Source organism: Camelus dromedarius, chromosome 7, assembly GCF_036321535.1.
Source record: "Camelus dromedarius isolate mCamDro1 chromosome 7, mCamDro1.pat, whole genome shotgun sequence".
Taxonomy (NCBI): domain Eukaryota; kingdom Metazoa; phylum Chordata; class Mammalia; order Artiodactyla; family Camelidae; genus Camelus; species Camelus dromedarius.
In genome coordinates, this window is record NC_087442.1 from 14001732 (window position 1) to 14019303 (window position 17572).

General features: G+C 37.5%; 1 protein-coding gene across 1 annotated transcript in view; it reads right to left on the bottom strand.

Moving 5' to 3' along the window:
• The window catches only part of AKR1D1 (aldo-keto reductase family 1 member D1), a 33883-nt gene extending 16998 nt beyond the window's left edge, over positions 1 to 16885 (bottom strand). Inside the window, exons 1-3 of the mRNA XM_010983167.3 lie at positions 16725 to 16885; positions 4802 to 4969; positions 3407 to 3523 (exon numbers count right to left, since the gene is read on the bottom strand). Of these exons, the coding sequence (XP_010981469.1) occupies positions 3407 to 3523; positions 4802 to 4969; positions 16725 to 16817 (378 nt within the window). The 5' untranslated portion in view covers positions 16818 to 16885. The remainder of the gene's footprint in view (positions 1 to 3406; positions 3524 to 4801; positions 4970 to 16724) is intronic.
• Between the last annotated feature and the right edge of the window lie 687 nt (positions 16886 to 17572).

The following is a 17572-nucleotide window of genomic DNA, read 5'->3' on the forward strand; positions in this document are numbered from 1 at the left end:
AAACAAAACAAAAAACCCCAAACAAACAAACAAACAAACCAAAAAACAAGTGTAATTCATTTTATTTATATCCAGGGATTGAAATGATGGAATTTCAGTGTCAATATTCCAATATACCCTGGCCCTGGGGAAACAATTCAAGATAGATAGATACAGAGAGAGAGAGAGAGGGAGAGAGAGAGGAATAGATTTTTTTTCCTCCTCTATGGAACTACCCAGAAATACATTTGTCCAACATATATAACATATCAGTCTCATTACCTCATTATTCCTTTACTTATTAATAGATTATTGTTGTTGTTAAGCCATGAAGTTTTCTTTTGATGACAAGATTACTCATTTTAAAAAGTGAAAGTTGAGAATTAGGACTTTTAGACTCAGTGTTTTGATAGTCTATCCTTACCAAAGTTGAGAACAGCAAGTTTCTTACTCTTATAATAAACTAAAAGTCACCACTAAGGGTGAGAGGAGGAAATTCTTCAGCTAAGAAAAGTATAGCTGATGCAGTGAATGCTCCCTAAGTATAAGGGAAATGTACAGCATGTTACTTCTCAGATCTGGCTAACTGTCTCTGGTTCTTTTCTTTTCTTTTTGGGCCTTTTCTACTTCACACACTAAGTGTCAAACCTCCTTCTCTAACTTTTGGGTGATACTTTCTCAATGACGACTGACTATGGTATGGAATACTCTTTCAGATTTCTCCTTTTTTGCTACATTTAAAAATGGGACACATCTCTTATGGACTTGGAAATGGGATGGAGAGAAATAAAAGATGATTCTTAGGTTCCTTGGGTGGATGGTGGTGATCATTTCCTGAGGTTGGTCAAGGAATTGAGAGTTTTGTATTGGATATTTTGAGTTTGAAATGACCATTAGACAGTCAAGCGGATATTTAAGATGAACAGAGACGTCTCAGAGAGTGGCTAAGAGAGAAGTCATGAATGAAGATAAAATGTGAGAGTCCTTGGCATATAAAATGGCATTGAACCCATGCAACTGGATGAAATCACCTAGACAGAGAGTGTGGCTCAGTAAGATAAGAATACTGAGGCCAGAGTGCTGGGCATAACATGGAATTTGGCAGAGAAGAAGCTGCCACAGAATCAAGAGAGGGTAAGATCACGGAATTCACAAGATGGGAATGTTTAAAGAAGGAGGTAGTAGTTAACTGTGCTGAAAGAGATCAAGCAATATGAGGACAATGTGTCTACTGGATTTGGTTGGCAGCATAGAAATTTTTGCAGACCTTGATAATAGGATTGTTGTTGTTGTTGAAAATCAAGCAACTGGACAAAATCCACTATATTCTTTAACTTTTCCCCTAATTTTTCCCTCTGCCATCTTACCTACATGAAACTTTCACCTAGTGATACACTTTCTCTATGCCCTTTTTGGCAGAGATAATTTCATCTTAATCTTCTCCTGTTTCACTGAGAGCAGGAAAAGGACTCCTTTCTCCTCAAAGCCATGTAATCATTCATATTAACTACCCTGCCTGTTTCTGATTTTTAAACCCTTTAACCTTCTCAACATCTATGACCCTTACTTCCACTCCAGCCAGTCTTCCTCCTTATTTCTTGCCTTTTGTATTTCCTAATTTTACTTCTGTTCTGAAATGGCTTTATGCCTCTGTCATGAATTTCGTTAAAAAGTGTTCACTCCCCCAAATTTTAATGAGGTCTTTATCAAACCTGAACCCATTTTAGATACATCTGTGATGTCCCCTTAAGCTTCCACTGTGCTTATTTTTTACTAATCCCTTCATCTGGATAAGCGCATTGTCTTTTTCCTTCTTTCCTGCTCCTGACTATAAGGCATTATCAGCAGAATAATTCAACCCTCTAAAAATCCATGCTATTGACTCTCATTCCTGTTCAGCATAACTTCACCTTTTTAAAATGTCATTTTTTGTGTATTTTGTTGTCCTGAAATTGTGTCTGCTTGTTAACTTGGCGTTTAAAAAATAATAAAGTGCTAAAATATTTTAGCAAAAAAGGTTTTTCTTTAAAAAAAATCATGAGTCAAAAAAGCATGTGATATTTTGGTTTCAAAGATTGATTTCTCAATTATATGAATTATAGGTTCAGTTGGGAGGTAATGTCATTATGTGAAATTTCTCACTGTTAAAAGTTTTACCTTACCTATGTCCTTAAACCTTGATCCTATTTAAGAACAGAAATAGAATTTCTCAATTTACCTTCTCCAAAAAGATTTTACAAGTCATTAGTCAGCCACAGAGAAGTAAATTTCATTTTCTTACTTTTAAATACAGGTTCTTTCCAAATCTGTAAGACTCATCTTAGAAATCTGCTATTTAAACAAGAATTGAAGTTAGCTGAGTGAGGGGAAGGGCTGAGGTCATAATCCCAAGAGCCTGAAATCCAAAAATCGCTGTAGTCCACAGGGTATTGGGATTATTAGGCTTGTGGGGATAAGGCGGGGGCAGTGCAGTGTAAGAGAACAAGTATGGGGTGGGCATTAGGGGACTCAGGATCTAGTCCCAGTTTGGATGGACTTTTTTAAACCTGAGTTAGCTAGTTCATTACTTGTGGTCTCAACTTTCTCTTCTGTGAAATGAAGTTATTGGGATACATAACTGCTAAGGTCACATCTTGGATGTGACCATAGAGGCAAGTCAATAAAGAAGGTGCTTCCACAGAACAGAATAGGAGCAGCCAGTTTGGCCATGTAAAGAAGTTCTGGCCACTGCAGCAGCACAGAGTCCTCGTTCTTCCTGTCCAGCAGGATCTGATTTATGTCATGGACAGGTGGCCAACTTTGTTTTCAATCTCTCCTTCCCTCAATGAAATTTTAAAGTGGTTACTGCTCTTCAGCCGTGTATACTGGGTGTGTTGGTGGCGGTTAAATTAACAGAGTCCACGGATTGAGAACATTGATTTGAACTAAAAGAACAGATATCACATCGAAGTCCTGATGTTGGAGCTGGCTTCAAAGCCCTGACTATTCTTTGGGTTCTTCTCCTTCAGAGAGGGTGGAGGGTAAGTTTTCAGTCATATTTAGTATTTTGCATTACACTGACCAGGGATGTTTTTGTGACTGTGTGAGTGGGAAGAAGGGTGTGTCTGGATACTGGACAACTGAAATGTGGACAGCAGTTAGGAGACTGCATGTTGGTTTGATAGAGAGCATTTAAAGTGTAGTTGTAAAGACATGATACAACAGAAAGTGAATTGGATTATCAATCAAAAAACTTGGGTTCCAGGCCTGAGTCGGCTATACATAACTTTCTGGGCATCTGTTGAGCTAGGTCAGTACTATCTAATCTAAGGTAACAAAAGCACCATAACATTCTACGATGTTAAGTAATGAACTAGCTTCATGCACAAAGCTGTCGGCTCATGGTTGCCTAAGAGCAGAGGCTTAACCTTTAGGCATGTGAACTCACCTTAAAAGCCATGGGTATTTCAATGATGTAAAGATCCACATAATCTAGCTGAAGGACCTTGAGCGTCCTCTCCAGAGTTGGGCGGACCATCTCTGGGATGTGATTTGTAGCCCACAGCTGAAAGAGTAAAAAGGAGATAGTTAACTAACATCCACACTGTTTTGTTTTTTTTTTACAGTAATGCAGCTCTTTATTCCTTATATATACTCATACACATTTTATTCACTCATTTCATTTCACAAATATATGTTTATGCTGCAGTATCATCTGAGTATAGACTGAGCTGATAAAACTCTTGAGTGTATCACCCAGAGTATAACTTTATCTGAATATAGTACCAGAGACTTAAAGATCCACCTGAACCACAGAGTAGCTAATTCAGCAACAAAGTCGTCCTCTAATCGACCCTCAGCACTTTCATTTTTCCTCAGTATGTAATTAGGAAACACATATCTGACTAGTGGTTCTGACCTGGCATTTTATTTTCATGTCATGGATGAAAGGTGTGCTTCGTCTGAGCAAGAAGTATGTTTGTGTGCATTGACTTCACTGGGTCCTTCACATTGTGACAGGTGATGCAGAAGCTGGTGAAATTTTAAATTACTGTAAAGGTCTAAATTCCTTTTCACTAATCCTTTGTTTTCATTGGGTCCATTTCCTCATTTCCCAGGAAAATTCTGCGAATTCTTACTAAAGAATTAATCTCTCGTGGAACAGATGATGTCACCAAAACGGTGGTATAGGGGACTCCAGCCTCAAGTCCTCCAACAAAAATCAACAATTAAAACAGATATTCACAAATAAAAAAAGGGAGATGTTAGTCAAAGGGTACAAACTTCCAGTTATAAGTTCTGGAGCTCTCATAAACAGCATGGTGATTATAGTTAACAATACTGTATTATATACTTTAAAGTTGCTAAGAGAATAAATCTTAAATGGTTTTATCACAAAAAAAGAACTGGCAATTATGTAATGTGATGAAGGTGTAAGTTAACACCAGGATGGTAATCATTTTGCAATATATAATGTATCAAAATAATGCATTGTACACCTTAAAGGCATATACAAAAGAAAAAGAAGGCTGCCCCCCTTAAAGAAAGTTATGGCAAATGCTTCTGTCATATGAACCACCTCCCCACTTCCCTCCATTCCTCAATTTTTCTGCTTTGTAGACTTGGCTCTTCCCTTGTTGACTTAAATCAACGCCCATGTATGAGGAAAGAGCTTTGCCCTAACTTTCAAGGGGCTAATTAGTCCTTGGATTCTTGGCAAGAGTGAGGAATTTGTCAGTTAAGAACTCACTCTTCTTGGTGAGTTCAACATTCTGTATCAGAGAAAAGTGATGTTACATCCACCAAGTATGTAAGTAGAAGGCGGGTGAAGAGAAGAGCTCACCTTTCCACAGTAGAAAATATCCTCCCTCCGCACCTTTCCTTCTGCTATCTTCTCCCTGATGGCCTCTCCCACTTCATGTTCGTTGTGATAGACGTAGGCCCCATCAAAGTGTCGGTACCCCACATCGATGGCAGTTTTCACTGATGTTGCACAGGTCCCCTTAGGGGTCTAAAATGACAGGTTGGGGTAAGAGAGAAGAGAAAATGGGTCTTTCCTTTAGTTTAATCGTTCTTTTAAAAAATTTTTATACTTGGGGTTTTTTTTGGGGGGGAGTAATTAGATTTATTTGTTTATTTAATGGAAGAACTGGGGATTGAACCCAGGACTTTGGGCATGCTAAGCACATGCTTTACCACTGAGCTATACCCTCTCCTCCTAATCATTCTTAATCAGGACACTTGGCACCTACATCATTTTATAGTGAAAATGACAAATTCCCAATTCTATGCTGTTGTGATTGGAAGATGGTATCTGAGGACAAGAAAGAGACCTCCTAGGGAGCTTCCCACCCTCAACGGGAGATTCATCCATCCCAGGTTTGCCCTTAGTTTTGAGGATTCAGAAATATAACTTGATCTTAGAGCATTCTCTAAGATCATATTTAAAAATAAACTCAAAATGGATTAAAGACCTAAATGTAAGACTGGATACTATAAAACTCCTAGAGGAAAACATAGGCAGAATACTCTTGGATATAAATTGCAGCAATATTTTTTTCAAAGCAGCTCCTAGAGTAATGGAAATGAAAGCAAAAATAAACAAATGGGACCTAATTAAACTTAAAAGCTTTTGCACAGCAAAGGAAACCATAAACAAAATGAAAAGACAACCTACAGAATGGGAGAAAATATTTGCAAATGATGAGACTGACCAGGGACTAATTTCCAAAATATACAAATAGCTCATACAGCTTAATTTTTTTTTTAAAAATCAAAAAATGGGTGGAAGACCTAAATAGACATTTCTCCAAAGAAGACAGACAGTTGGCCAACAGGCACATGAAAAGATGCTCAATATCACTAATTATTAGAGAAATGCAAATCAAAACTACAATGAAGTATCACCTCATACCAGTCAGAATGGCCATCATTAAAAACTCTACAAATAATAAATACTGGAGAGGGCCTGGAGAAAAGGAAACCCACCTACACTGTTGGTGGGAATGTAAATTGGTGTAGCCACTATGGAAAATAGTATGGAGGTTCTTCAAAAAGCTAAAAATAGAGTTACCCTGTGATCCATCAAACCCACTCCTTGGCATATATCCAAAGAAAACTCTAATTTTAATGCACCCCAATGTTCATAGCAGCACTATTTACAATATCTGAGACATAGAAACAACATAAATGTCCATTGACAGATGACTGGATAAAGAAAAAAACAAATACACACACACACACACACACACACACACACACACAATGGAATATTACTCAGCCATATAAAAGATTGAAATAATGTCATATACACCAACATGGATGAACCTAAAGATTATCATATTAAGTCAAGTAAGTCAGACAGAGAAAGACAAATGTCATATGACGTCACTTATATGTGGAATCTGAAAAAAAAATGATACAAATTTTATTTACGAACCAAAAACAGACCCATGACATAGAAAACAATCAACGGTTACCAAAGGAGAAAGGGCAGGGGAAGGATAAATTAAGAGTTTGGGATTAACAGATAAACATTACTATATATAAAATAGATAAACAATGAAAAGTAATATACATATGTATATGTATGACTGAAACATTATGCTCTGCACCTGAAATTGACACAACATTGTAAACCGACTATACTTCAATTTTAAAAAGGTTAAAATAAAATAGATAAACAACAAGGACCTACTGTATAGTACAGGGAACTATATTCAATTTTGTAATAACATGTAATGTGTAATAACATGTAATGGAAAAGAATCTAAAAATATATGTGTGTGTGTGTGTGTGTGTGTGTATCTGAATCACTTTGCTGTATACCTGAAACAATCATGGTAAATCAACTATACTTCAAAAAAGAAAAAGAATTATAACTTTATCAATTTTACCAGTGACAAGAGATTTCATGGTAGCCTTGTTATAGGAGGGCACAAGTTCCTTGAAGGTGGCTCAATTATAAATCAAAGGTTTGGGTAAGCAAAGTTAGATATATCCATGGAATGGAATAATACTCAGTGATAAAAAAGATACACACAGAAACATGGATGAATATCAAAATAATTATACAAGAAGCCAGACCAAAAAAGAATAAATACTTTATGAATCTATTTGTGTGAAATGCTAGAAAATGAAAACTAATGTATACTAACAGAAACAGATCAGTGATTGCCTTGGGTAGGGGTAGAGAATGCAGGCATGAGAGACAGGAGGGATTACAAGGGAGTACAAAGAAATTTCTGTGGTGATGGATAGATTCACCATCTTGATTATGGTGATGGCTTCACAAGTGTATACTTGTCAAATTCATAAAATTGTATACTTAAATATGTGCAGTTTCTTGTATGTCAATTCTATCTCAGTAAAGCTGGGCGGGAAAAAGATTGCCAGGAGCATGTTACATTTTTCAAAATAAATTTTTTTAATCAGATTTTGCAGCCAAAGCTTTGTTCATTTCATTAACCTACACGAAGCATAAGAATGAGAATATCCTGACCCCGAACATCAACAGAACCAAAACACCAGACAGATTCCTTATACTTGAGGTATAAGTTTTCCAGTTTTCAAACTGCACATAAATTATTGTTCTTTAGTTATGATGACACTTAAATGTACAAGTGTGTTCCTCATTTTAGTTACATTTTTTCCTTAATGAGAAATGGAAGAATTGATGGAGATTTTTATCAGGATAACTAGTCTCATCATATAAAAATCACAAATCATCTTTTAGGTTGTATATTGGGGAGAGGTTTGATTCTATTTGTAGATTTTTATGGACTTCATATTCAGATGATGATCATTCCCATCTCGTTCACAAATGTTGAAAATTACTTGTGCTTGCTTCTATATTTTGTGTTCTAACCAAATGCTTGACAAAATCATGTCAGGTATCTATTGATTTGTTGTAGAATGAACGAGACAAGAAACCTCTTGTATTTCTAGTGAACTTTATAGTCCTGGGCTGGAAATAGAGTGTTGGGAGCATAAACTGTATTGTATTCCCCTATTTCAGTTCAAAGTCATTACTACTGAGTAGATAAGAGGATATGAAAAATGAACCGAATGGCTATACAGATGGTATTAGAAAATAGGATTCATAGTCACAAATGTGAAAAAGCTGGGAAAGGGAGACACACTTTCCAGGAATGTCAGAAATACCTCTTTGGTTACTTAACACGATCAATAAGGCTTGAACAGAAACTGAAGCAAAACCCCCTAAATTGTAAAATGAGATGTTATGGATGACAAGTGTGACAACAAAAGCACAGTGGAAAGAGAAGGGTTGGGGAAATTTACAGGGGACTCACAGACATAGGAAACAAACATGGTTACTGGGGGGAGTAGGGGAAGAGGGTGGGAAGGGATAAATTGGGAGTTCGAGATTTGCAGATACTAACTACTATATATAAAATAGATAAACAACAAGTTTATACTGTATGTCACAGGGAACTATATTCAATATCTTGTAGTCAACTATAATGAAAAAGAATATGAAAAGGAACATATGTATGTATATGTATGACTGAAACATTATGAGTTACACCAGAAATTGATACATTATAAACTGATTACACTTCAGTGTAAAAACTGAAAAAAAAAATTAAAAAGCAACAAGAGAATAAAAAAAGAAATTTACAAAGGAAAAATTAAAATACTGTTTTCTTTCTCTGGTGTATACATAGTACTAATGAAAAGAATAAAGCTCAATATGAGATAGTAAATATACCTCAGAAATATCACTGAGATTTTGTGGACCGGAACTGGTAGTTTAAGTACAGAGCTAAAATAAATTTGGCCAGGTGGATATAGCTCAGTGATAATGCACATTTAGTATGCACAAGGTCCTAGGTTCAATCCCTAGTACCTCCATTTTTAAAAAACCAAACCAAAAAAATACCCCAATAAATAAATTTAATACAAGGGGAAGAGCCCCAGAAAATACAGCCCCAGACTGTATTTTCCAAAGTTAACTCAAGAAAAAAAGCATAGGGGAGAGAGCATTTAGGATAAAGAAAGGAAAAAAGACAAAGGCTAAGGCAGAAAGAAGTTGGTATTGACTGTCAGCCTGAGTAATATATGGATGATGCTTTATTTAATAAAGATTATAGTAATAAAGTTAAGTAGTGAAAGTCTTCAATTATTCAGTTATTATTAAAGAGCTTTTTCTTTAAAAAAGCTAGTATACTCTTTACTTGCTAAAAATATTCTCTTAGATGGCCAAATCAGCAATGAGGTGAATTACTATTTTGGACTTAATTCTAATCAATATAGAGGAACTATTTGGAAATGTGGACATGAGAAAAATAATTCTTTGTACACTTTAAATGTAGCAAAAGCAAATTCTATATAAATTCTGACAGATTCATTGGGAAATTCCATTTTAGGAAAAGATCAGAAAGATCAAATAGAATACTATGTCTGGAGACTCAAATAAGTGATATGATAGGAGAATCTAAAATGCAAAAAATTTGACTTCATAATTAAGAACAATCTCAGTAAAATAATTATGTTTCCTGAACTGGGCAACGGCACCTTTTCTCCACTTAAGAGATGGTGGAGTCCTATGAAAATGAGGGGCCATCCTCCAGGATGCAGCATACACACTAGGTCAACAACCATTACATGGTGTTGTATACCAATAAGTAGAACACATGAATCTGAAAACCCACTAGGCTTAGCATCATTCCCGTTGACCCAATTTGAACATGTGTGCTTCCCATCCCTGAATTTTAGGCCCTGTGATCTAAAGGTCCTAGTTCCCAGGGGGAAACTAGGCTCCTTATTTCCAGAGTTCAGCATTCAAGGAAAAAATCTGCCATACTGGCAGGGGTAAGTGAGTTTTGTAATTGGAGGTGGCAGGGCTCCTCCAGAGTTACACAATAGGACAGGGAAGGAAATGTTTGGCACCTAGGCCATCTAATGATATACCCCTTTCCAATTTTGATAGTTAATGGACAGTGAACTGAGTAAATGACCTGAAAAGGGTAAGTTGACCAGGGACTCACACAACTCTGAGACGAAGATCTAGGACATAATATTATGTAAGCCACCCAGACCAGCGGAGATACTGGCTAAGGGTGTGGGAAATCTAGGATGGGTAGTCTCAGAGGGAGACGATACGTATAAGTTGCAACTTGAAGACAGCTTTAGTGGCAGAAGCTTGTACTCATTCTGCTGAGCTACCTCTAAAATTTTTTCCAGGAAAGAGACCAAACAGAATTCTCGACGAGCTTTTCCCAGGGGCGAGCTTAGCACACAAAGCCAATAGGTCCAGTCGGCACCAGGGGTAGACTGTAGTGAATGTCATGGTGTATCCCACAGCAGAGAAGCACTCATTTCCTCAACTGTCAGGAGTGCTGGCTGCTGATTACTCACATCCATTCCCTCTATGGATGATACAAGGGTGTAAGACCCTGGTCCCTTAACACAGGAACTAACATAGTGTTGTGGGTCAATGACACAAAAACGAACAAACTCATAGAAAAAGAGGCAAGATTTGTGGCTACTAGAGGCAAGAGTGGTGAGGGGAGGGGGACTTAGATGAAGGTAGTCAAAAGGTAAAAACTTTCAGTTATAAGAAAGTAAGTATTAGGGATGTAAAGTACAACATGATGAAGGTAATTAGCACTGCTGTACATTATAAATGAATGTTGTTAAAAGAGTAAATCCTAAGTGTTTTCATCACAAGAAAAAATTTTTTTCTATATCTATATATCTTTTATATTGCTTTTATATGAGATGATGGATGTTCACTAAACCTACTGTGGTAATCATTTCATGATGTAAGTCAAAACACTGTGTTGTACACCTTAAACTTACACAGTGCTATATGTCAATTGTATCTCAATAAAACTGGGGGAAAACATCCTCGAAATAGACTTTAAAAATTGAACTATATTGTTAGAAATGCATGTTCAAGTTGTGAAACCATTAGAAAAAAGCAAAAATATAATTGCTGTAAAAGTTAAGAGACCAATTACTGCTGGAGGGAGGGAGGGTTTTGGACTAGTAAGCACACATGGTGGGTTTCTGGGGTTTGATACGTTCTAACTTTGGGTCTAGCCGGTCGTTACTCAGATTTTAGCTTTAATAAAAGTGTTCATCCCTCTGTATACTTTTAAAATTTAAATATTAAAAAAAATAAGGAAGTAGATCAAAAATAAAAGATAAGTGACTAAAATAAATTCAAAACCTTAGATCCAAAGAACATAGTAACGTGGGCCTGAAACATTATTTTTTGGTCTTGGATCTACCATTCGTTCTCCTTTGTCTGGATCCAATTGCTTGCTAAGCTTTGTAGAGTCTACCCCAGTGATTTGTAGCCTTTAGCCAAGTTATTTCCTTTTAGGCTCCATCCAAATTATTTTCCTTGTAGCCACTAACCAGTTTCAAGTTCTTGTTATTTTTTGCCTGATTTATTACAGAACTCTTCTCACTTGACCTCTATGTATTCCGTCTCTTTTCATTTTAATTCATTTTAACTTTGTCAGGTTAATGGTTTTAAAATATGAACCTACGTTTTTCTTCCTGGTATTTTTTTGTTACCACCTACCCCCACCACCAAACCATTTTGTGCAGCTTGATGTGCAGCATTAATTCCTCTGGAGAGGAATGACATAGCAAAATGCAGAAGTCAGTTCTTGATATTTGATTTCTAAAAGCCAAGGTTTCCTTGACAAGAGTGTGAGTGTGAAGGGGTCACAGGTACTGCAAAGAACTCAGGAGATACTCTACTAAAAGTGAAAAACAAATATTAGCTGAAATATTTTCTTTGTTCCTTGACCCTTAAAATATTTAGCCCATATAGCATTTTACAAAAATATAAATGAATTGCCATCACTTAAAAATTATTAATTACTTCACAGTAGTCTCTGAAAAATGTGAGAAGATCAGGCCACACTGGACTTTGGTTTACGTATGACAACTGGCTGTCGTGATGAAACGGCTATCCTCATTTAGCATGGGGAGTGGAATCGCCAGTACTCTGCTTACTGTGTCTTTGATCGGCAATAGTCTCCTGGGTGAAGGTTCCATGTGTTTTCTTTTTGCTTGTAGCAAAGAAGAAAATAAAGCTTTTCTTGCTCTAATATGTACTATCAAAAGGGGAAAGCAGAACAAAACTGAGAAGTAGACTTGGCTCTCCAGGACCACGTATTTATGCTTTCTACCTAGTCCCTGGTCCCTTTAGGCAGATTGTGAGACCACCCTCAACCCTGACAAAGATTCTTTCAGTGACCAAATTCTAATCAGGCTCCTTTGAACTCTTTTCCAACACGGACTTTCATGCTCATTTCTGCTCTGTCCAAGCTTAGCAAGAATCCTGCTAAGTCAGTTTAACCACAACCTCTCACCCTCCACACCTGACCACTCTCGCTATCAAATCGGGTTTCTCATCGTCCATGGTGACCTAGATGATGCCTAGTTGCCCAGCCCTGTCTTCAACAAGAATCCTGTTAAGTCGGTTTAGCCAGAATTACTTAGTAATTTTCTACCTACTGACTCAGACCCTGCTCCTTGGTTATGAATTTCCACTTGCCCATGTATTCAGAGTTGAAACCAGTCTCTCTCCCTGACTGCAAAATTCCATCAGTGGTCCCTTATACCAATCACAACAGTTTCCCCTTTGAATAAAGATTCCTTTATCATGTTTTAACGTGTCATTAAATAATTACTGTTCTTTAACATCCTGTCCTCAGATTAAAAGCAGATTAAAAAAAATACTTGGTGTAAGAACAAGGCTTTGCCTTCTCCAGGTGAAGCAAGGTTCCCTGGTTAGAGAGGAGGAGGGGGATTAAAAGGGCATTGAGGAAAAACCAAGGAATATTTAAAAGATGGCACATGCCTGAGAAGGGGTCCAAAGCCTTGTGCCCCCGCCTCCTCCAGCTTAGGGACAGAATGAACTTGATGCTTCAGGCTCCTCCTAGGTACTCACCAAGAGCCTGGACTTTACCTCTCCTTTGCCCTCATATGCAAAGCCTTTGGCTCACTCTTCAGAGTGTGAAAACTGTTTGCAGCTACAGAAATCTCAACCAGGGCCACCCAGGAGGGAATACTGGATCCATTACAACCCCATTCTACCCTCCTAGGCCACTCCTTCCCCATAGCCTGAAGTTTCTGATCTACCCCATGACTGGATTTGTTCATTGTTACTTTCATCTTTGAACTAAAGTTCTCTCTCTTCAGGCACGTCAGCTTTTCTTCATATTTTAGTTACACATATGTTTATTTTTTCTGCCTTCAGTCACTCCACTTACAGATTTTAAATCCCTTGTTTCTAGCCCATTGTTTCAATCTCTGTGTTAACCAGAAAAATGCCTCACATATGGTAGGCAAATAATGAATATATGAATTATTGCCCATTTTCCAAAATATTTACCTGGATTTGTGTCATCTGCACACCTGGTAACATTCTTGAGTTTTACTTGAAGTTTTTGATAAATATCAGTTATTAACTCATGGGCTGATATGCATAGAAAGTAAATTAATTTCTATCAAAGCAGAAACAAGGAACAAGGTTCAAAATTCTCACTTATTAGCTTTCTCAGATGTAGCTATAGGGTAGGGAGAGAGACAGGAAGAAGGGAAATCTGGTGGAAGGCTATCATAGACTATTTTCCCTGTAATGAAAACATTCTGGGAAGCTATCATAGGGAAATGTCACACATACAATTTGTACATTTTAGTTTTCGTTAGTGATAATCAAGTGAGGAAATACACAGAGAGCTTGGTGCTACTAAATGTTGGTTCCACCTCAAATTCCCTTGACTCCACAGGTATGAAGCAGCTTTATAAGAAAATTGGGCATATTAAGAGAAAGAAACCCTTTGTAAGTTAGGAGAAGCTGGGCTTGTTAGCCTCACACAGCCCCACAATAATGTTCTTCCCAGCTGCTGTCCCACAGTTCCTATTGCTACGTGTTACAACAGAGTCTAAACAGGGCAGAAGTCGGAGGGCAGGGTCAGGTTAGTCTCCCTTATCCTATCTTAGCCTTCCACCTCTGCTCCCACCCCACCTCCCTATGAAGACAAACCTAAATCTTCCCCTGGCACCCTGTGCACTCTAACTTCTGTATCAAAATGGAACAGGATCCCAGGACAAATATGGACTGGCTTGATAATATACACAACACGCAAGGGAATTCCAGTTCACCAGTTACTCAGCCTGTTGTGCTAGCTCTTGAGGAATGAAAGGTTTTGAGAAGAATCTCAGGCACACCACGGAGAGAAGACCAAATTTTGGCATCAGGTTGCACTTCTAGGACCAAGATTTTGAAGTTAAATCTAATTTGGTACTTTAATTTCACCGTGACTGACTTGAGCACAGGTCCTCCCAGTGTCTGTCTCATCAGATGGTGAGAGAGTTGTCAATTGTGTGGCTTGGATCAGAAAGCACTGAGTGCTCCGAGGTACTCTACCCTCCCTGCTCCCCATCTCCCCCTCGACCCAGGTCTGCCTTCCCTAAATCCTCCATGGTGGGTATTTTTCTTCACATTAGAGTCTGATTTGGGGAGACATACCATTAACTCCGTATTTCTGATCACAAATGTGGTTAGTGCATGCACAATCTTCATTTCTAACAGTATTCCTTTAATGCCACATTCTCTAATTGGTGTATGTCTTATCTTCTGAAGTGAGTTACAACTCTTTTCGGGAAATGACACAAGACTGCTTTTGAAAGTCTCCAACCTGTAGCATTTACTATTACTAGACACATAATAAGCATTTAATAATATTTATTGGTACATGCAGCACTTTGAGCCCCACTGAGTTTCAGGAGAGAGAGAGATGCAAGTAAGGAACCATATAATTGACAGGGAGCCATTGAAAGAATTAATCGGAGGTGTGACATAATCAGATTCACACTCTAGATCTATCATTCTATCTGTCTGTCTGCCTATCTATCTGTCTATCTATCTAATCTATCCATCCATCCATCCTAGATACTTTCTGGATATATATTCCTAGATACTTTCATATATAGAAATACATATAGAAAGTTGTAGTCAGAAACATGCAGCTTCATTGACATGACACATATTTATAACAGGCAATATATTCACAGGATAGGATCTTGGCCCAAACTACATTGGTTCAAATCCCAGCTCTCTTTCTTAGCATTATAAATTTGGGGCATTTAATCTTTCCATGCCTCAGTTTTCTCATCTGTAAAATGGGGTAAAGTGATATCTCTTTCATAATGTTGTGAGGATTAAATTAGAAAATGCATGTACTATAAAGTACTTACAAAGAGATCCTGGCATATGGTTAAGAAAATTTTAGCTATTATTATTGTATCCATTTACATCTCCATATCCTCTCGTGCACATAGATATAGATATAGATATAGATATAGATATAGATATAGATATAGATATAGATACACACACATCTCCTTTCACAAACTCATTCACTCATTTGACAAGCATTAGCTGAACACCCATCACATACCAGACCCATCACATACCAGACACTATACTGAGAATATGGAGCTGAATAAGACACGGTCTCTTTCCTAATGGATTTCACATCTTGTGGGTAAGATAGCAGAGAAACAATGGTTACAATACAGTGTGATAAATGCCACTATAGAATTGAGCACAAGGGGCTACAATAGAGCTGAACATGAAGGAGGGGCAAGTTGTGGTGGCTGGGAGATGAGTTTCTAGGGAGAGGTATCCTTGAGTTGTCTTGAAGGTTTAATAAAAATTAGCCAAGTGGACAAATCAGGAGAAAGGGTGTTCCAGGTAGAGGGCAGCACAACCAAAGACACGGAGATGGGAGAGATGTTCAAGGAACCCAGGTAGCTATGTTTTATACATAGAGATGGAGGCATGGTGGTAGATGCTGCTGGACTGACAAGTCTTGACTGAACCATTAAGGCCCAATGTGCAAGTAAGGAGTGTGGCCTCTACCCTATAACTGATAGGGAGCTACTGAAATAACTAAGCAGAGGTGTGACATAATCAGATTCATATTCTTATGCCTCTATGCTTCTCTTTCTGACTAAAATTCCTGTCTCAGCTCTCTTTCTCTAACTAATTCAGACTCAGCTTTACACAGTTCATTTATACATGATCATTCAAATTTCAGTAGCATTTCTAGATACCACCATTTTTTCTGGCAATCAGCATTAAATGTCGAATTGCAATGCAGAAAGCAGAGAGATACTTTTCTTACAAGTAGAATCTTTTCTGTGTTTTAATGGAAACACACTTCAGTCCTCATGGTCAAGTTTATTCCCTTTCCTATGTTTTCAGATTCTCGGACAGCATTTACTCTTCACTGTTCTATGATTAGTTATTAAAGAATCTGTCTTCTCTATTCGATTTTTGATCTGTAGACAGCGGAGATACATTCTCTTCATATTTGAAGCTTCTATAGCCTAGTGCTTCATACATAGTAGGTTTTCACTAAATGTTTGTTAGACTGAACTAAAAAATCTCAAATATGAACTTAAAAAAATCACAAACCATAAACTCAGAAATTTCATGTGCATCAGTTCAATCTAATAATCAGCATTCAGCTGAATTTTAGAAAAGGAAGCAGAAAAGTCCCATTCTTTAAGCCAAGATACTTTAAGATAATTAACTGATCTAGTTTAAACTTTGAGTCAATACTCATTAAGCCAAATAGCAGTACTTGCAAGCTGCATTCATTATTACAAAAAGTAAATCAATGAAATCCATTCAAAATGAATTACAGCTTATCCTTTAGGAATGTGTTAATAAAAAAAAAAAAAGAGGGAGAGAACGATAAGCTTACCAATTTAGGTTCTGAGTAGGTACCAAGTCCAATGATAGGAATGCTGTTTCCATCACTTAGAGGTATGCGATGATTTGCAGCACTGAGGTACATCTTAGAGAGTCTACGGTTACAAAGTTCTAGAAATGATTCTGACCACCACAGAAAAGCCTTTTTGAAAACTTGTCCTAATACATATTTAATTAAAGAAAGGAGGGCCAGAGGGAGGAGCAGAGGGAGGAGCAGTGGAGGGAAGTTTTTTTTTTTTTCTTTTCAGGTTGTTCTAGAAATCCTGACTGAAGTTGTCCTTTGAACTTCTCAGAGGCATGAAAATAGTAACCCATTGAGCTCTTATGCTTACTTCTCTGCAAAGAAATGATTTTTAGAAAATAAAAGGAAACAAATCTAGCCGGCTTCTATCAACTGGAATGCTTTTGTTGGCAAGTAACAGAACTATCTCAAATTCTCTTAAATAATAAAGGAAATTTATTGGTCTATATTCCCGAAAATTCCAACATTAGGGCTTGCTTCAGGTTAAGACTAGTTTCCTGGGTCTTCCTTAGAGATTCTGAGCTAGCAGGACTGGGAAGGAGTCTGGAATTATTATCACCTAGTTAAGTGGGAAACTGGACTAGAGGAAAAAATGCTATGGCCAGAAACAAGTTTCTCACTGTCCAGTTCATTTCTCTGCTTCCTTGCTCTCTCAGCAGACTCCCCTCTTATCACTGAAAGATGGTAACCAGTCCTTGGAGTGACATGGTTCCAGGTTCAAATCAAACAAAAAAGGGATTTTACTTCACAGCTCACACAGTAATCCAGATATAGGGTCTTTGGGGCCTTGACTGCCTTTTCTGGTCCATGGATCCAAC